At 39.7% G+C, this 20,818-nt stretch overlaps 2 protein-coding genes across 2 annotated transcripts; one reads left to right on the top strand and one right to left on the bottom strand.

Moving 5' to 3' along the window:
* Positions 1-651: 651 nt before the first annotated feature.
* Positions 652-10,531, bottom strand: stxbp3 (syntaxin binding protein 3). Its single transcript, XM_018671556.2, has 19 exons — positions 10,411-10,531; positions 9,079-9,128; positions 8,846-8,927; positions 8,669-8,745; positions 8,487-8,559; positions 8,270-8,370; positions 7,666-7,811; positions 6,804-6,897; positions 6,405-6,529; positions 6,162-6,260; positions 6,022-6,079; positions 5,848-5,913; positions 5,344-5,424; positions 4,923-5,058; positions 4,539-4,645; positions 4,299-4,400; positions 2,247-2,332; positions 1,525-1,673; positions 652-1,396 (listed from the first exon to the last, which is right to left on the bottom strand). The coding sequence occupies exons 1-19, from the start codon at positions 10,454-10,456 to the stop codon at positions 1,293-1,295; spliced, it is 1,782 nt and encodes a 593-aa protein (XP_018527072.1). The 5' UTR covers positions 10,457-10,531; the 3' UTR covers positions 652-1,292.
* Positions 10,532-11,197: 666 nt separating this feature from the next.
* Positions 11,198-19,686, top strand: LOC108880105 (fibronectin type III domain-containing protein 7). Its single transcript, XM_018671531.2, has 12 exons — positions 11,198-11,288; positions 13,074-13,334; positions 13,828-14,088; positions 15,916-16,176; positions 16,287-16,550; positions 16,712-16,966; positions 17,054-17,311; positions 17,437-17,691; positions 18,161-18,415; positions 19,110-19,370; positions 19,530-19,559; positions 19,655-19,686. Exons 1-12 carry the CDS (start codon positions 11,198-11,200, stop codon positions 19,684-19,686), a joined length of 2,484 nt encoding a protein of 827 aa, XP_018527047.2.
* Positions 19,687-20,818: the final 1,132 nt, after the last annotated feature.

Raw genomic sequence — 20,818 nt, 5'->3', positions numbered from 1 at the left:
CACACAGGACACATGTACACTTTGTCGCATTGTGTACAGTCTTAAGTATGTAGTTAACAATGTCAGTGCTGTGTAACTCAAGTATAACACCTGTAGGAAAAGTAGGGTAGATCTGATCCTTGTTTCACCTTTTGTCTCTTCAGCAGGTACACATGCAACATGTTCACTGGACACCAGATGCTCCTCCTGATTGTCTGAACGTGTTTTTCTGTTGATAAAAGAGTTTAACTCTTCCAGGTGATGAATATTACGTTGCTACTGTAATGGTGATTAAGTGCTTTTACTTTCTTTCAACTATTCCACCATCATCCAACAACATGCCTGAGCTCTGAAATAATTCTCTTACATTGTTTACTGTAAGTTTACTGTGGGAGTTATGCCCAAAAACATGTTTTGCGAGGTCACACTTACCTCGACCTTTGACCCTTGGGCACCAAAATCTTATTACTCCATCCATCATGTTTGTACCAAATTTGAAGAAATTTCTTCAAGGCATTACTGAGATATCATGTTCACGAGAATGGAACGGATGCATATACGACCAACCTGAAAATATAATGCTACAGAAATTATTCTGCGACTATCTAACATACAGTTTATATTTTAAATCCATCCCAGTCCAGAGGCGGCACCATTAACTATAACTGTAAATTTGTGAACCACTTCATCCATTTATTAGTCAGTTGTTCAATACAAGAAAAACGTAAATACTCTATGTTAAAACACTCTTCAAATTACATTAAGTGTTTATAAACAGCAGTGACTGAAAAAGTCAAAATGGCATAGAAGGGATTCAGTGCTTACATACATTATATACATTAGCTTTGTGCTACTTTCCTTCAATCATTCTGTCTCTGAAAGTTTCTCAGAGATCGCTCAACATGTAACATTATCAGCATTGTTCTCAGGGACGAAGGCAAACACGGATTGGTGAGTTAGACAGTTGTCACTCAAAAAGCTCTCAGCAGGATGAGGCCAATTCACTTTTAATATGATCTATATAATCAAATGTCAAAATCAAGCTATATATAAACCCCATAAGCAGGCCACATTCTTACGGTGAAAGCTTTTCAATAAGGAAATCTGCTTAGAAGAGAATTTGCCCTCATACCTACTGTAAATGTGCACTGGGTTTGGAAAGAGTATTAAAACATAAAGATAAGTATAAAGGTTAATTCCCTTCGGTCTTCCATTCAGGAAGTTGAGTTGAGTGCACTGTGCTGAGTAATATGAGAAGTAGGGAGACAGGTGGGGGAGTTTAGGTAGGTTGTTAGTTGGGAGGCCTAGACTTCTCAGGCGTTGCTCCTTTCCTCTAAAGTGAAAGGCTCCATGGGGCCTTTGCTCAGGCCCTTGATATCATCCAGGAGACTGGTGGGGGTCAAAATGTGGGAAGACCCTGGAATCAAAGTATAAAGAACTATTAGGTCCCAGAATTAGAGCATAAAACCTTTCTGTGGCTCTGACTGGCTGCAGCAGTGGATATAAAACAGCGTACAATTCAGTTGGTGATGTATGTATGCTCACCTATGATGACCTCGCAGGATTTGACTGCCTGGGTGACCTCGTAGGCGGAGCGCATCTCTGAGTAGCTGATTCCTCCTATAATGAAGATGATGAGGCGGGAGCCGGTCCGGCGCTCGTCCTGAGCGCTCGCTTTGTGCTTCTGACGGGCGCTGTGGAGCAAAGGACAGAGGGCAGAAAGTTACTGGGACAAATTAAAAAAAAAAAAAAAAAAAAAAAAATGAAGAAAATCAACATCCTTACAAGAAAGACAGAGAACAGGTGACATTAATATTCAGAACTAACTCTAGATCCCCAAAACAAACCTAGAAACTTCAAACAATCCCAGAAAAGACATTGTATCACAAAACTGGAGCTGAATGTAATATCACAAATTATCACTGGAGGGCGTCAATTTATCATCCTCTTACTGTCTGCATGTCTGTAAAAATAAAATGGGGACATTCAATGTGTAAAACATGAAACCAGGATTGTTTTCTTCTGCATTCGCTTTGGATAAAAATGAAGAGTAATTGGTAATATGAAGAATATGAAGATGTTTTAGAGCTGTGTTCTAACTGGGAAAATATCATGTAATGTAACACTTTGAAACAAGACAAAGGCACTTGAGTGTTTGATAGGAGGGACCACCCCTGAGAGAAGTCTGATGAGAACATCTCTAGCAGAATTATTTCCAGAAACTTACTGACCCAGTTCTAGTGTGATCACTGACAAAAAAAACTCACCTGACAGCCCCGGAGCCATTCCAGGCAGCAGGACACTCAGACTGGTGTGGCCACTCTCTGGTGTCCAGTTTGTTCTCCACAGCATCCTGAAAGTAACAGATCTTTAATTTATCTGTCATCTGTAGAAATTAAGTCCCACAAAGACTGAATCCCTTTGGCAAACCAATATCATAGATCTGAGCAGTGAATGTGATTGCACATCTCGTGAGGTATTTTACTTAGATCCATACTGTATGCACATGAAGCTAGAATGTCTTAGAACTATTAAGGTATTTATGAAAGACTGATAGTGATAGTGAAACTTTGACAGTTTAATGGTCACCTGACTTATGAGAGATTTAGCACCAAGGTTCAGTGCGTTCTGTCCAACACACCAGCAGCTGATAGCAGATTTCAAACCTGGGTTTTCAATTTAGCCTGTGGTGCAACCCTCTCTTTTAGTTTGACCTTTCATTTTTAATAACATAAAAACCCACAGGCGGTGATACTACCTCAAGTAGAAGAAGACCTATATTGTTTACACTGAACAGAGCTAATTAGCAGAGAAACAAATATGATTTTGGTGCCATTCCTCACAGCAGGTTCAAGGTTAAGTAACCATGAAACTCCAAAAGTAGGTGTAATCTTTCAACTATAGAGAAAGCACATAACTACATGACAACTCCTGCTGCTAACTACAATATGCATCATGGGATGTCAAGACACAACTTAAAATAGAGAAACAATCTGCTGTCAAGTCTCTTAGTTGTGGCTCTCAACTGATAAGGCTCATCGTTTTCTGTACTTAGAGCTTTTCACTGACAATAACACTTTTTTTTTTTTTTTTTTAAATGAGCAGATTGGTTTCAACTCATTTTGACCAGAATTTATGCTCCCACACATCAAAAACTAATCTGTTTCCTGCTGCAAGAGGAAACAGGTCACCACAGTTTACAGGAAACCAGGTGCACAGGTGGTGACGATGCTTATGAAACAGCTTTTCAGGTTATAACGGGAAAGGAAAGTAAAAATGGAGAGAAGACACAAAACAGAACTTGTGTTATTATGTTACACGTCAACCAGAGTTCCTCCTTTTTGGATGATTTCTTAATCTAACTCAACCTGTTTTTTTAACATTAAAATTAGTGCATATATATCCCACTTGTGGTGAACCACAAAGTTTGATACCAACATGTAGACTGTCAGTCCTGTAGAATTACAGAACTGAGATGTGGTGAATTGGTGAGTTTAGAAATAACCTGATTTTATGACCAAAGAGCACCGGAGTTCCCCATCCATTTCTGAGAACTGGACTCAATAGAGTTTTTAATGACGGACATGTAACTTACCGGATTCAAAACAAACAGCCGCAAGAAAACTGTGGGAGGGAACTGCGTGTTCAATATGTCTCTTTTCACATTGCAAACTTAAACAAGGCAGCAGGTGACTGTGACATCCTATCTCTGACATAACCCCACCTTATTATAACAACCTCTTAAAAGGAGCAAAGAACGCATTTAACATACAATAAAAGCATTTGAGGATCAGTACAGAGGGATGCTGCTGAAACTGAAGGATCCCCAGGGATCAACACACAAGTGCTGCGTTATTGAGACTTATAGATGCTGTCTTTTACAAATGGATAAACCTTAGAAAACAACACAAATACTTATGTATATATAACCCTGCCTATCAGATGACCTGAATCTGATAACCTCCTTTTGTGTTGCTATCACAGTTCTTTTCATAATCTTTCTCACGATTCACATTCAGCAGGGCGGACAGGGGTAGCAAAGTGACCTAGATCTAGCTACATGTATGGTTTGTAAGATATAACTTAATATTATGTCTGACTTCCTTTTCTTTTCCCTTCCAAACCCATATCTTATCTAGACCCTCTTTAAATTACTACTTCCTAGTTGCAGTCCTTACTCTGGAGTTATGACACTTAAATAGACAAACTTGCTGTTAACCAGAGCAAAAAATAAAAGTCCAGATGGAAAGAGTTTTCACAGAACTGTGTGTAAGCTGGATAAAATAAAGGACTAAATACGGTTATGTCCCAACACTGACCTCCATCACATCTTTTATGACAGGAGTCCATCTGGAGAGGTTGTACGTCTGCTCCTGAGAACGATCCCGTCTGCTTTGTTTGCGAGAGAAGATACTGGAAGGCTGGAAACAAAAGCACAAGAAACAATAAGCAGATGACAGATGAACAAGGTGAGAATAAGATGACACACAGGATAACACTCGGCTGCAATCAACTGCAATCAAAAGCATCGTATCAATCTTTTCCTCTTCCCCACGTACCGCTGTGATAATAGGGACGCCCAGTTCTTTCCAGTTCAGGATAAATTCTCGTTCCTCCTCGATCTTTACATATTGGATGAGTTTGCTTAAGTTCTCATCTGTTGTTCCTGTTCACACACAACAAACAAACCAGAGTGAAAAAAATCTGTAAAATGACAATCATCACCAGAGGATGTCTTTAAGAAAGGACAGCTCTACACTTTATATCCCTGGCTGATTGACTGAGTCTCATTGCTTTAATGTTCTTTCAGTGTCTCTCGGCCTCTCTGATAGTCTGAGTGGCCCCTAGAAATAAATGGCTACGAAGGAAGAGACTACTTTACGGACTGTTAATGCACACACAGTGAGAGGAAAGCAGTCTGCTGAAGGCAGAAAAAGATGTACCATTGAGGCTGAAGATGTAGAGCAACACAGCTCTGATCTTGTCGTGGGTGCTGTACGGGTGGAGCAGCACAGGCAGCAGGGTCCTCATCGGATCTTTCACCTTCACCCCATCCACATCTGACCCCACTGCAAGGTCCTGCATGGACACAAACCACGGTTTACATTTCGTTTAGGCTGGGAATAGTGTAAATGTTTGCACATGTGGGACATCTGGCAGCTGAGCAGCACAACTATCATACTTCTACTATTTAGACAGAGGTCAGGGGTCAGACTCACTACCTTGTCCAAAACACTTCATAAGGACAGATGCTTGCAGTTATGGGGCTCGCTACTCATTAAACAACCGCCCACCCACTGACTTGAGTGGTGAAAAATGTCCGGCAGTTGTTCCACCAAAACAGACGACAGACCACAGACGAACCTGTTCAGCTTTGCAGAGTTTCTCCACGTTGTTTGAGAATTGTTGCATGCAGTCTTCAGCCAGCTGCAGATGAATGGTTTTCTAGAATTTAAACACAGAGAACAGTGAAGAACAGTATGATCAAAATAATGAGCATTTATTACGGTAGATTGTAGTTTAAATGATTTACCTTGAAGACATTAACCATAGAAGCCAAGACTTATGACTTTACATTCAGCTTTGCTACAAAAACACGCTTGTGTCAACCATGAATGATAATAGGTTTTTGAAGCACCACAACCAACCACAACATAATTATACCTTAGCTCTACAATGACTGGGAGGAGGCAAATAACTTACATTTACCCTTAAACCTGTGGCATGGCAATGCTGCCTCTACAAAATGCCCATTTAACCCTGGAAGCTGATTCAAGTTGGACTGATATTTTTAAGGTTGGGGGGAAAAGGTTGCAAGGCCTTAATAGACAGCACTCCATTAAAAGCAAGTTCTATTCAAGTACATACCTCAGTCAGCTGCTTACGGAATGAAGGCATCTTCTTCATCATTTGGGCCAAGTTACTAATTGTGATCTAGAAAGAAAATTAAATGAAATCTTTGTTTGAGGAATTCATTTTAAACATGAAAAACAAAGTTCAGAGGATCAAGAAAAAACAACATAAAAAAACTAAGCGCTGTACCTTCCCATCTGGCTGCTTCTTGCTTGCAGATATTTCCTTTACCATTTTGGGGATTTGTCTATTGTAAGAAAAAAAGGGGTTAAGGTTGGGGTGAGGAAGACAGGAACAGGACACATCCATCCTTCAAATCTCACACTTACTCTGAGACCTCAGCGATGTGCTTGTGCCTCAGTTTAACCCAAAGCATGTCATCCTCATTCAGCACGGCCTGCTTCTCTGAGCCATCTTTAGACTTGTACCTGGCCACAAAAATAACCGTTCAATTGGTTTCAACTAGAAATGTATCGTCTGATTAAAAAAAAAAAAAATAGCTTGTCTGCCACATGATTATACCATGCATGAGAGTGACTATGGAGAGATACAATGAGAAAAGGTTGTGTTACTTGTAGGTGTCGTTCTGGATATCAATGAGGTCATAGGCCATGGCCTGGTAGGTCAGCTCATGTAGGATGGGGCTGACGGGGTCAAAACCTCTTTCCACTATCAGCAGCTGGGCCTGGGTCTTTCCCTGGAGATGAAACAGAGGAAACATGCACATAAAAATGTGACCTTCCTCCTCGCTGTCTATGATAACGCTTAGTTGCTTTCCCTTTCAAATTTCTGATAAAGGGCAACAACACTTGACTCTGCTTAAGGCAAAGAAAGGAATATTTTTTCTTTTATGTGATAACTTCTGTTAAGCTGCCAGCAGAAAATAATACAGTATTTTCTGGTTTCCATTTACCCCCTGGTCTAAGACCTTGTTTATTCTGTCAACATTCTTTGTTAAGCAGGTGCCTCACCTTTTTCTTGCCGCTGTCATCCAGTTCGTAGTGTGTGGCCAGTTTGCTGTCCACCAGCTCTGCAAGGATTTTAGCATTCTCCGTATTGTTCTCTCTAGTTAATGATATAAAATGTTTTCCATGAGTTATCAAGGTACACACATTGTGGTTGCACTGATACCAATAATAGTTAATTCAGCAGTTCTAACAGGCATCAAACTGACCTTAGACAAAAATTTTAATAATTGCGTCAAATGACTCAAATCAATGCATAATGTTTAACAGTCTGAAATAAAAGTACTTTGACAAATGTCCTGGTGGGTGTGTTTACACAAATTTTAAAGTACAAAACTTCCTTGTGTCAATGAAATAAATGAAGGAACACTTGAGCTGTAAATGCAAACAAAGATGAATACAAACATGTATAAACAGAAAATCATGTTTTATGTAAATAAATAAAAGCTACAGTCTACTTTTGCTTGGCTTTACATTTAAACCTCATCTGTTACCTAGGCAAGAGCAAAGTGAGCAGTTTTTTCATTCCTATACAACAATTTCCATCACTTTTCATGTGCACAACCAAGTGCAACAATATGAATGTTTTCCCAGAGAGATGTGTGAAAACAAGTGTCGTTATTCCCGTGTTTAAATAATATCATGTCTCCTGTCTGTCTGTGATGGCTGGCTTTTTAATCTGCTTTCCAGTGTGGCCAAGCAGAACAGGTATAAACACACTTGATTTCTGATGTGTTCTGACAACACATCGTACCAACTAGTTCTTTTCTAATAAACCCGGCCACAGTGAGGTAACATTGTATTCTACGGTCTCAGCTTGGGGCTGGGGTGTGTTGTGAGCTAAGAAACTAAATCTTCACTGGCTTACTTCTTGTATCTGACTCCTGGGTACTCATCCAACGTAGCACAGAGCGTGACGAGCTGGTCTGCGAGCGTCTCCAGTGTCTTCTGTTTGTCTGAACTTTTGGGACTATAGATGCTTCGGAAAGCCCCCGGATTATCACATGTGAACACCTGAAAAGCATTCAACACATAGGTATTAAAAAAAAACTACTGTTAAAATCAACATTTTGCATGTAATCAAATAATAAAGCAGCATGTGGATCTTTTTTATTCTCAAATAATTTTCTCACGCCAGGATTTAAGGCCTGAATATTAGTAGAAATAAATAAGAACTGTAATTTACTTTAAAAAATCTCAAAATACAGAGAAGAACCAGCTCCAGTTCCCAATCCACAAGGATAATATGGTTTTTAGAAACCATTACATCACAGCTTAAAGCAGTCAACGCCCATAAAAGATTCAATCTGCAAATTACTGCAAAAATACTGCACATCCCTTCCTTCCAGCAGCAACACATCCTAAAACAAGGGAATTTTGCCAGGGTTACCAAATAGCCACTGAGTTTGCATAAAAAGAGGAAATGGAACATTACAAAAGACCCAAAAAGAACACACGCTGCAGCCACTCACTTGTGCCTCTTGTGGCATGAAGGACATGTTGATTTCCTTACAGACTCGTATGTACTTTGCACAGTACAGCTTCATGTTGTTGAACAGGTCATCAGGACAGTCTGCAGAACCAAAGTGTTTTTAGTTCAACAACACCAGTAACAGTTTGATCATGTTAGATAAAAGGTATTTTTCTGCTACAACAGTAGATTTGAGTAGTTAAGTGTTTGTTACTTACAGTCAGTGAAGTAAACATATGCTGCTTTATACTTGGGTTTGGGCTTGAAGTCCGCGATAAAGGCATCCACACACTGTGAAATGAAATGTAACTTTAGAAAGAACAACTGAACAGAACTTTGGAATGAATGAAAAGTTATTTCAGTGAAATGAAAACTTGAATCCAGTGTTTTAATGACAAACCTTAGCGGTTGGTGACATGAAGTAGATTGCCTTCATTTCTAGAACAGGCTCTCTGCTTTTGTACAAATCCTCCACAACTAGATATTTGAAACAAGAGTAACAGAGTAACTACAGGCATCCACATACAGTCTATTATCAGTATAATGTAAAGAAATCAGTTATAGAGACATGGCCTACTTGTTATTTTCTCTGACATCAGATCTGACATTTTGCAGCATGATGAGAGGAGCTTGGTGGTGAAAGGATCCAGAATCAATATCTGTGAAGAAGATAAATCAGTCAAATCATTGTATCACTCTGTCACATGTTGCTGGAGCCTCAGTAATCAGCAAAACAGTTGGATGTGTCATGTGGAGGTTGTCCATTCATGCAATTAAACTCATGGTGCTCTGCAGTGAGGGTTGTCTTACCTTCCATACTTCTGATTTTCTGCAGTCTGCAATAATTGTGTCTTTTATTCCTGTAAGAGACACAAAACATGACTCAAGAAAAACAATGTGACTAAAACCATAAAAACAAGTCATTATTGCTCACTACTACATGACTGCTACTAAATCACTTCTTAGACACACAGTAGTTGTTCTTATGTCCCAACTCAATAATAAAGGTCTGGGTTTTTGCTGCTGGTTCCAAGGCTAACAAAATCAGTGACATTGTTTAAACCCTTTTATTAGATTTAATTATAGTTTGTAGTTTCCCAGCTGCAGTTTGTTTTGTGTCATTGTTTGTGCTTTCTTCTGTGTGTTTTATTTTGTTATTCTAATTCATTTTAATTCACATTTTAGGGCATTTAATTTTGTGGGTGGTGTGGTTTTGTTTTAATCTAGTCTAGTCTTTGGTTTCCTCTGTAAAGCCCTTTCTAACATTGCTAAAAGGTGCCACATAAATAAACTTTATTATTATCATTATTATTATATACACTAAACAATCATTTAGGTGTTAAAGAAAACAAGTGTTAGACTGGTTGCTCACATTTGTCCTATTATGGAATAATAATACTTTGTCTCTGTGGGTTAACGACTTGACACAGAAGAAACAGAAGCAATTTGATAAAACATGCGTCAACAACAAATTAACTCAGTACAAGCTACATCAGATTTTAAAACTTGCTCAAGATTCATGCCACATAACAAGGGCATGGTGTTAGTTTATATTCTACCTCAGTGGTGCAAAAAATTCTCACAAATTTTCGATTGATTAAATTATGTTAAATTATGTAGAACCAAATGATATGGAATAAGCCTTATCCGCTGTGTGATCTATCCTTGCCTTTCAACCAGCCAAAGAAGAAAACGCAGTTCGCACGGGAAACAGGGAACTTAACAACACAAGTTGACGTTATGTTTGTGTCGGTTTAACGTGAGTCAACGGCAGTCTGCAGATCCGAGGTGGGGCTCCAAGCGTTAGAGAGCGACCTTACTCCGGCCAAAAACAGAGAGCTACCGGCGAAGTTATGTTAAACAACAGCAGCTAGTGTTAACCCGGGCGCATTCTGCGTTTTTCACCCAACTGATTCCTCCCTTCAGTCCATATCTGCAAACTTCCGTTGCCAAAAACAACCAACAAACACAACTGCAGAATGAAAGTTGACGTTCACTGTCATTTCGAGATGCAAAGTCACAGAGGAAGAAACGCTTAATAAGACCAGCTCGTAGTTACTTGTTAGCGCTTAAAGTCGTGTAAAAGAATTGTTACGCTGTCTCACATGTAAAATACACACTCTCCCGTTGCAATGAACTTACTTTTCCAAACTATTCTTTTCAGCCCGTGGTCTGAACCTGATGCCATCTTGATTCTTTTTTCCTTCTGCGCCTCTTCCTGTCCCGTGTCGTAGTATTCTGACGTCAACCGCGTCAACAAGTGTGCGACGGTGCGCGGTTTGTTGTTTGTTTACTTTTTTTGCAAACTTTTTTTTTTTTTTTTTTAAGAATGAGGCATAGAAAAGGCCTCTAAACACCTGTTAACAAATAAAGCATCTATAATAGATAAAGGGAATTTTTTAAGAAATTGTGAAAAGTAGATAAATAAATAGAGGGAAGAGGTCATTAAACATGTTCAGTTCTTAGTAAGCTCTGAGGAGAGGCTTTACATGTTTTATTTTCATTAGTCTCAAAGCATCAGTCCTGCATACCCTCCCTGAAAGTCACAGATTACATACAGTAGAAAAACTGAGTAAATGATCAGCAGTCTCAATATTAGCATAACAAAAACTGCAGATGTTGTGATCACAATTAGCCACTCACTGGTTTGATAACCATTAGGAATTTTGAGTTCTTCTTCTTTTGATTTAGGGACTTACAGGATAAGTAATATCCCAGCAAACAAGCCTGTAAAGACACCACGCCCCTAGTGTCCCTAAAACAAAGACAGGACTCCTGTGTGTATGGGATATTAGTTTTTCTTAAAATCGATGCATGGCCCACTAACCAGAGAGTTTCACAAGTTTCTCGGCATGAATGCACCGGGTTTATAGCAACAGTAAGTTTATCACAAGAAGTGGCTGGATAACGTGCTAGCCAAGCTCTTATAATGTCGGTCCCTAATTGCGCCTACTTGATTGGAGGACCGGATCAGGTGCTGCACCAATCAGGATCCAGGATTTGGGCACGAGGTGCACAAAGTAACGCCTCCAGTAGTTTGAGCCAATCATATGTTGGGGACCACACATCCTGCTTAGCATACAAAAGTTATGTTATACAATCGCTTTGTTTACACTGCAGTTGTCTATTGTCAACCCAAAACTGGCGAAATGCTGAACTTTGGGTACGGGCTTATGTCAAATTCTCACTGAAATAAATGTTTCCATGATCAACGTTTTGACAGTGAAATGTGTTCATTATCTATAAGTCAAATATGTAGAAACAGCAATGATTGTTCATCTATTATATATTTTTACGTTTTTTCATTTGGCCAGTGGAAGTTAACTCACATCCATGGCAATCATGGGCCTTTCAACTGGACTTTTAAAAAAATATAAACTTAAAAAGCCCAGCGATTCAGAGGTGAGTTGCCTTATTAGCTGGCTAATCTTACTAACGTTAGCTAACCTCCACCCACTACCCCACCCAAATGGTAGTCTGCTACTTAACATGTATCTAGTTAGCCATTAAACATCAGATGCTGAATGTGGTGAGTTCTATCTATCTATCTAAAATCATTAGATTAAGATAAAAGTAAAAAATTGACTTAAGTAAAAATTAATGCCATATTTATATATATATATATATATATATATATATATATATATATATATTATGGGGTTAGTTATGGGGTTTTAACTTAACATCTCTTAACCTTGTGGTTAATGTTTTTACATTGTAAACCTGTGATCCATGTTTTACATTTGATTGATTTTAATTAGATGAAATATGTTTTTGTTTGTGATCATTTTATATATTTTTCCATTCTTACCCCTTACATAGAGGTATGCATTGTCCCCTACACAGGAGTAGCAGAGAGTGTTATATATTGCTTGTTCTGCTTTGTGATTAGGAAGATGTTAGATCAAATGTAATTTTCTGGCCGGTATCAGTGCAGTATGTGGGAAAGGTTTTTGGATGTTACAATTACTAAAAAAAACTCATTTGAAATTCACTAACCATATTTCTACCTTTCTTACATCAGTGTGAAATAGAGTGTCTCCCCCTCTAGCTAGGGGAAGTCCAGTTCTTTTTCCAGACCCTCGTACATGCCACATATCTTTGGTGTCTTGCCTACTTCCTCGAATATAGAATATCATGCCTGTAGCTACAAAGGTGCTTCCTTCTCATGCTATTCAACCTACACATGCCCCAAGTTAAATCTCTCTGCTTCACAATGAGTGGACCTTTGTGCCTAGTGGGAGGAGCCAGACACAGGTATTTCAACTAACACAGGCACCACATGTGTTCAAGAAAAGGTAAAACGGTTAAGAGCGAAGCATTTTAAAGAAAATCTAACAGAAGCTGCAAACAGGGAGAGGAGTGCTTCTAGAGACAGAGGTGAAGAATGGGAGATATGAAGTGGCTGGTGATTTTTGTTTTGCTGGGCGTATGCTCACAGGTATAGTAATGAAATTTAATTTGTTTTGATGGCTTATTTCAAATTCAGTCATAAGAACTTTGTTGAGAAAAGGGAAGAGCATGCAAAGTAAAAAATAACATTCAAAGTTGTTAACTAGTTGGAGTTTATAATTTATGTTTAAATAAAACTATTTCTAATAATATTTTCTCATATATATTTGCAGACTGCAACCAGTTCAGGTACTGTATGTTCTCTTTTAACATATATCCCTCTGTAGATATTTTATCACTGTTATATATGAGAATGAACAGGCACAAAACATTGGCTCTATTATATGTTTATGTGCAAAAGAATCCATGTGTAAGGGTGGAAAATGACCTGTATTTCTTTCATCTCTCATCAGCTATCCAAGTATCAGTGTTCTCAGCAACATCCAAGACTATGATTCTCAGGTGGACCAGGTACTCTGGAGCCAGCTCGTACAAGATCTCCGTTGCCCCCAAAAGCTCACCCAGCAACCCCATCGCTTTTGCCCTCTTTGGTCCAAACACAGTGATGGGCTCTATCAGTGCTCTGTCCCCAAACATCAATTATGTCCTCACAGTTGAAGCTCTGGATGATTCCCAGGCAACACTGAGTACTGCAGCTGTTGAGTCGTCAACAGGTGAGTATTCTAGTTAGTTCTTCATTTATATGTAATTTTCCATTTCTAAACAAGCTGTTTAGTTATTAGTATATATTGTAGTGTTTTGTGTTTGGACTTTGTCTTAAAATTCAGGGACACCACTTTACCACTATATGTTACTTTAAAAAACTGAAGGCTGATGTGATCTGTTCCCAATTTACACTGAGCAGACAACCATCAACAAGGCACTCCGTTTTACCTACATTTGGCTTTCAGTTTAAAATAATGATAACCTAACAACGTTAAAAAGTTTTTAAAAAAACTCTTAAAGTGACACTTTTTAAAGTTACATTCAGTGTATGGTTTACCCAGATTTACCCAGGGAGAGATAAAATTTTGTTGCCCAGTGCTTAATGTGGAGGCTGTCTTTCACATCCCACTACCAAAATGTTTCTGTTTGAAGCTGAATCTTACAGTATGTGTCCTCTTGTTGGATGCCATCACCGATCTGAACTGACTGTGACTATTTTAGCCCCTGAGATGATGGATCCCATCCAGACGGTGAAGGTGAAGGATAGCACAACCTTGATGATGGAGTTCACCCCAAAGACCGGGGCGACTGAGTACATTGTACGCGTGCAGAACTCCAATGGCCTCTACAGAGAAGACAGAGTGTCCTCCTCCCCCGCTGAGATCCAGTCCCTCACGCCGTACACTGAGTACACGCTCAGCATCATGGCTGAGAACAGCGGGGGCCGCAGCCAGCCATCTCTTCCTGTGACTGCAAAGACAGGTACATCTGTTTCTCACATTTTCTTTATCTGTGTGCAGATTTTTATATTTTTCCTCTTCCACAGTGAGGAAACAAAACTTCAGAAGTGAATTCAACAGGAGACATAACACCCAAGGGGCTGGTTTATATGTAGAAATGAGTCATACATGCACTGAGAGTTACCTTTTGTCATCACTCCCTGTGCCCTGCAGAAGTTACCTAATCTTACTCATTGTCCCACAGCAGAGCCCCTGTATACAGTACTGCGAGTGAGTGTATACGCTGTTTCACCATCTTTAGGCAAATCCACCTTCAGTGTTTGTCTTACCCAAGAAATGCATCAGCATCCCCCAGGGCCACTCCTGTATACCTGACCCCTCTATGTCAAAAACACAAAGAGCTGACCTGTTCGTGAGTACATAGCTGTCACCTCTCACCTAATCTCCAACCTTAGGGGGAAAATCTGATCCTCAAGAACTAAAAAAAAAAAAAAAACATGCATGCAAAACATGTTTGGCCATTTTTTGTTTCCTGTTGGACATTGTGGATCATTGGATCATTTTATTTCAAGAGCAAAGACTACTAATATCTCAATTCAAACTCTTCTCCTGTAAGGTCCCTCAGCTACATACCTCAGCTTAGTCAACAACAAACAACAAACAACAAAAATCTCTTTGAAAACAAACTTTTTCAGAGTACTGACTCACCTAATATGCGCTTTCTCTCTCTATCTGTTTGATATCCTAGAATCAATTTTACTACATTATACTGTCATGCAAATTCAAATTCTTAAATATTCAAAATATAAAAGCACACTGCTCAGTCACATGCTGGAAACAAAAATACACAGAAAATGGATAAGGTACTGGATTTAAGGTAAGATACTCACCCAAAGTCAGAAATAACATGAAAACCAATTAGGGAATGCTGTGCGTACTCTTGTATTATCTATGACTCATAAAAATAAGTGAACTTGTAGAGGTATAGACTTGAAACCTGAGACATGAGTCAGATTTAAGTCACAAAAAGCTTCCTTGAAACATGACTCGCTTAACCTAAAGCCCCTGGAAACCTGGTTTGAAATCTTAGATATTTCTCAGAAACATGAAATTCTAGAGACTAACCAACAATTAAAGTATAAGAAAGTCTTTGGGTATAAACTCAGCTAATCTGCTTCATCAGGACGGTGTGGGTGTGGTTTGAATAGCTTTAACCAAACAGCTCAACAGCATTAATTATAGTAAGGGACTGATTTAAAAAAAACTTTTCAGGACCTTTGACTTGAATTGATCCTTGAAAGCAAAGACATTCAAGTCTCTAGTTTTGACTCACTTAAATCCTAGAACAATGAAAAATTAATAAATAACATAGAGAGTATTGCATAATCACACAGCTTGAATATTTCATTATTTGGCCCATGTAGTGAAATACCTTGTTCCTTCGTAATGTAAAGACATTATTACACTTATATTGTCAGTTTAATCATCAGAATTCAGAGAGCTGAAAGACCTGAAGCTTAACTTGCATTTTGCTTACAAAGACTCGTGACCTGACTTGTGTTTAAGAACATAAGACTTGACTTGCTCCAAACCAGAAAACAGCTCTGAATGCTCTACCACTAAAGTGACAAGTGTCCAGACAGACAAATAATCTTGAAAAGGAACTTGCTGGGATTTTTACCATGATCCAGTGGAGTTATTTGTCCTCTACACACCATGCAATAGCTGTTCGAATTTTGTATTTTATGGAACAATTGTGGTCTGTAAATAGAGGACAAGTACCGTCTTTTTCCCCCTGAACATCCCACGCATGTAAAACTTGTCAAACTTTTCCTCTCCTCCTCCACAGTGTTGCCTCCTCCTCAGCTCTCCACCTCCTCTCCCAGCAACGACAGCGTCATCGTATCCTGGGCCCCCATTGCTCACGCTGTCCAGTACACCCTGGACATTTACAAGTTTGGCTCAAACACCAACATGAAGCACAACACCTCCGACACCAATCTGACCATCTCTGGCCTGGACGCCGGCTCGCTCTACATCATCAGGGGTTTCGCCTGGGACCCTGAGGGCCGAGAGGGAGAGGGCAGTCTGCATGTCAACCAGACAACACGTGAGGAGGCGCTCAGACATTTTGCTATTTAAATAGAACACTTGAGGAGTATTGAGTATATAACACTGTATCTGCATATGTTTTTGACTGGTATTTGTATCCTTCGCCAGGACCTCCAACACCATCTTCTGTCAACATATCTGTGGTGAGGAGTAATGGTGAAGCCGAACTCTCTGTGTCCTGGGAACTTGACCCGGAGGTCTACGGGTCCATAGAGTATTTTGTGACGAGTGACCAGGACCTCACCTGTAACACCACATCCAGCTCCTGCACCCTGTCTCCAGTGGGGTGTGGAGAGATGCACGTTATCCAGGTCACTGCCACAAACGAGGCTGGTCCCAGCTACCCGTCCAGCCCCGAAGTCTTCATCACCTGTGAGTAGCAGCTCCTGTTATTGATTTCTACTTTAATATAAGTTAGATTAAATAGGGTTGGGAGATTATAGACAGCAGGTAGAAATAGATAGATGCTAGTTTTTATCAAAGAACCTCAATGTGTGATTGGGACTAAACTCTCTGCCGTCCTGTGCTGTCAGTCCCCTGCCCCCCAGAGTCTTTGGCTCTTGAGGAGTCGACAGAAGGAAACTGCACGTTGACCTGGGACACGGTGCTTCATGCTGACAGCTACACGGCCTTCATCAAGAGAGGTGACGGTGGCGAGGAGATCTGTAACACCACCAGCAACAACTGCAACTACCACTGCCAGTGTGGCTACACGTACCTGATGTCTGTGCTCGCATTCAACCAGGCTGGCTCCAGTCCTCCGGGGAAGACTCTCAACTATACCACCTGTGAGTAGCAGCAGAGGGGACATGTTTCCTGATTATCACAGTTACATATTTACATGTGTTTACGTGTGTATCACCCGTGTGTTTCAGTGCCCTGTTGTCCAGAGGGTGTATCCGTCTCCGCCGTGAGCACTGACACGTTAGAGATCACGTGGACAGCTTCAAGGGGGGCCGAGCTGTATGAGACTCGGGCTGCAGACAGTTCAGAAGTCATCCTGTGTAACGACACGGCGCCAGTGTGCGCCCTCTCTGACCTCAGCTGTGACAGCGCCTACAGCGTGGTGGTGACGCCCTGCAATGAAATCAGCGGATGCAACCGTGCATGCAAAGCTCACACAAAAGACACTGGTAGGGAACATTTGGCACCTATGTTCTGTTTATCTGTCAACTTTGTTTCCTAGATTTCACATAAAACTGATTTAAAAACAGCTGTAAAAATTTTTTGAAATACTCCTTTTCTTCTTCCCCATCAGCTCCCTGCATGCCAATGAGTCTGAGCCTGAATCCAAAGAACTCCTCCTGCGTCAGTGTCAGCTGGACAGCAAGCAACAGGGCTGCAACTTACACTGTGAATGCATTGGGAGAGGACGGCACCTACACCTGCAACACCACAGGAAACAGTTGCGACATCACTGACCTTCCCTGTGGCTCCATCTATGAAGTCACCGCCATAGCGAGCAGCGCTGCTGGCCTGAGTTTACCCAGCTACTCTGTCTCTCTGGAAACAGGTGAGAAGCTAAAGGTTTGGAAAGATTTGTTAGATTAAAGACACTGGTGACAAATTAAAAGAAGATATAAACATGTGCTGATGATTAAAACTGAACAATAGATTGTAGATTTTCAGCCTGGTTTGATCTGAGTATTGATAGAAGAGAAAGGTTACAACCTACTTTTCTTTCTTTGGATCGTATGCATCCACTAGGGGTGTACTCACATCGGCATCATGAAAATCATGCTTGAATAATTCATGTGTATTTAAAAAAAAAAAGTTTTTCTGTCAGGTTAAAGTGCACCACTACGACAACATATATATGTTTTTTTGGCAACTAAACCCATTCACATATGAATGAAGAGAAGAATGGCAGTTGAAAACAGCTGATTAGACCACCTGCTTATAGCAGAAGACATTTTTCTCTCATTAACAGATACAGACAGTAGCTTTGTGTTAACATCCATATACATCATCTTTTCTTACAGAACCTTGCTGCCCGCTGAATCTGACAGTGGCTCAGGTGACGCAGGCGATGACCAACGTCTCCTGGTCTCATGCCAAAGGGGCGCATTCGTTCATCACTTCTCTGACATCACCACGTGGTCACGCTCGCTGCCACACCCAGGACTCCCACTGCCTGATGGGATGCATCACCTGTGGGACGAGCTACACTGTCACCATGGAGGCATTCAGCCACAGCGGACGGAAGGCTGACTGCACCTATCAGGGCTTCTCGTCCAGTGAGTGATTGTTTTCAACCAATGAGAGGGAAAGAAAGACATTTATTGAACAATATCAACATAGTTAACTTCACATTATTAATTATTATTAGCTCCAAACTGAATAAAACAATACCAGTTATTTTACCATAGCTGACGACATAATGTACTAATAAAATTAGAGAGTGAGTGACAGAGAGTGCAGGGTTTAAATGCCTAAATTCTGCCTTTTATTTATGCAGCTATTGAATATCCTCTTGCAATATGGAAGTGTTATGAGTATATTAAAGCAAGATGAGATGTTACTGATCCCCAGGCTGAGGAAATTTGGATGTTAACAGCAGCAGAAAGACAGTATAGATAAAAATGCAACACCAGTATACAATACTTGTGTAGTACTACTACAAACAACTGTATAACACATCAAAAGTGAAAAGTAACAGTACATTTAATGTAAATTGAGCAAGAGTAACTTTTGTTCCTTATGAATTCAACTTATTCGCTGCAAGAGGAAGGTCTCTCTTCAAAAGAATCACTTTAAATCAAAATACTGTTAATATTAATAGTTCAAACACGTTAATGTGTAGTTTTCTGTCTCTGAATGGTGTCTGTAAGTTTTGAGTAAAGTATAATTGATCAGTTATTCACCTGCATCCATGTATTCTTTGATAACAAAGCCACAACATCCTTGTTTCTCTCTCTGTCTCACTGGTAGGTGCCTGCTGTCCCTCAGGCGTCAGGCTCTACAGGATGGCTGGTAACTCTCTGCGGGTGCACTGGCGCAGCGCTGGTGGCAACCACAGCTACATCACAGAGATGGTGGGCAGCAGCAACAACTACACCTGCACTGCATCTCCTGGGCAGAACAGTTGTGATTTGAGCAACATCCAATGTGGGGACATCTATCATGTAGTGGTGGCCCCACTCTCACCAGAGGGCAGCAAAGTCCTGTTTTGTCCTCAGAGGCTGTACTCAGGTATGACAATGTCTGGTGATGAAAAATATTTACATCTTTTCAGTTCTTTTGAGGCTACTTTAGTTTATAGTTCTGCTGTAACATTATGAATATGTATGACAACACTTTGACACTGAAATGTTACCTTTTTTGTCATCGTCGTTGTTTCTGCTCTTGTAGTGACCTGCTCAGACAGCAACATTGGCACAGGTGAGTTGTTATTTTGAACTTTAATGTAGATTTATTTAATTATTTAGAAGTTTAGATCTCTAGAATTAATGGTTTCCAATCTCCAATTTCTTCAGTCATTTTCAGAGGGAAGAGAAGTGTGGAATAGCATATGGTAAGTAAATATTACTGTACTTGATGAGTAATAGAAGCTGATGCAGTATATGATCCCACTGGACCTTATGTTGCATTTTTGCTTCTAAATGCCTGTATTATATTGCTCATATATTGTACTTATATTGCTTATTTATCTCTTATATTTTATATTTCTATCTCATTCTTGTTTTACTTATTCCTATAAAGTCTTAAATACAAATGCACCATTTGAGGATGACCTAATTGCAATTTCATGGTAGACAATAAAGTTCTTCAATCTTGAATAATCTTGCTGCTTAACTGAAGTGAGCAAGTATAAGGTTTTGTGACGTCAGTGAAACTACACTTGTACACTTTTTTACAGTAAATGTAAAAATCCAGCCAACCTAATGTAACTTCTCCACAGATACAACAAACACCTCCAACTTCTTCATCCTCCTCTTCCTCCTGCATCATCCTTTCTTATCTAGATGAAGGAAATCTGACAATGATATAAAAACTGTTTACCAAGAATAAACATGCCTGTCTGTTGGCCATGGTATAAAATGATGATGAGATGAGTGTTTGAAATTTTGCTCAATGTTGTAGCACTATCGTGGCAAAAAAAACCCATTGTTGCACAACAGACACGATCAGGTACTTAAATATTAGAAAACAAGGACAAGTGAATAACAGCACATTTTGTGTTTGCTGCTTAACTATGGTATGGATTTGGTAAAAGTGGAAAAACTCTCTTAGGATAAAACATTTTATCCACAAATAAGCCTATATGTATATGCTAAACTAATAAAGTTGTGACAGTAAATTGATTTTATTCCCAAGCTACTAGGTTAAAAAAAAAAAAAACTACAAATAAATTATGTAATTGACAAAAATCAATCAGCAAAACAACGCCCCAACAGATATTTTACAACATTCATGAAACCTTTTGCCCCTCCATTTTGAGAATTGACCAAATTTAAAATAAATTTTGTAGCTCCAGCCCTAAGTAGGAAGCCTCCTGACGATACGTGACAGACACTGATCTCATCATGCATCACCCTGTTTGCCTTCAGCGCGCTGTTGCTCATTCTCAGGATGAAATTAAACATTTTGGAATATGTGTCACTGAATGTGTGAACCTGATGCATATTTCTACTAATAAA

Source organism: Lates calcarifer, linkage group LG17 (genome assembly GCF_001640805.2).
Source record: "Lates calcarifer isolate ASB-BC8 linkage group LG17, TLL_Latcal_v3, whole genome shotgun sequence".
Classification (NCBI taxonomy): Eukaryota; Metazoa; Chordata; class Actinopteri; family Centropomidae; genus Lates; species Lates calcarifer.
Note: the sequence above shows the minus strand (reverse complement) of the source record. Positions and strands in the feature narration are given on the sequence as shown.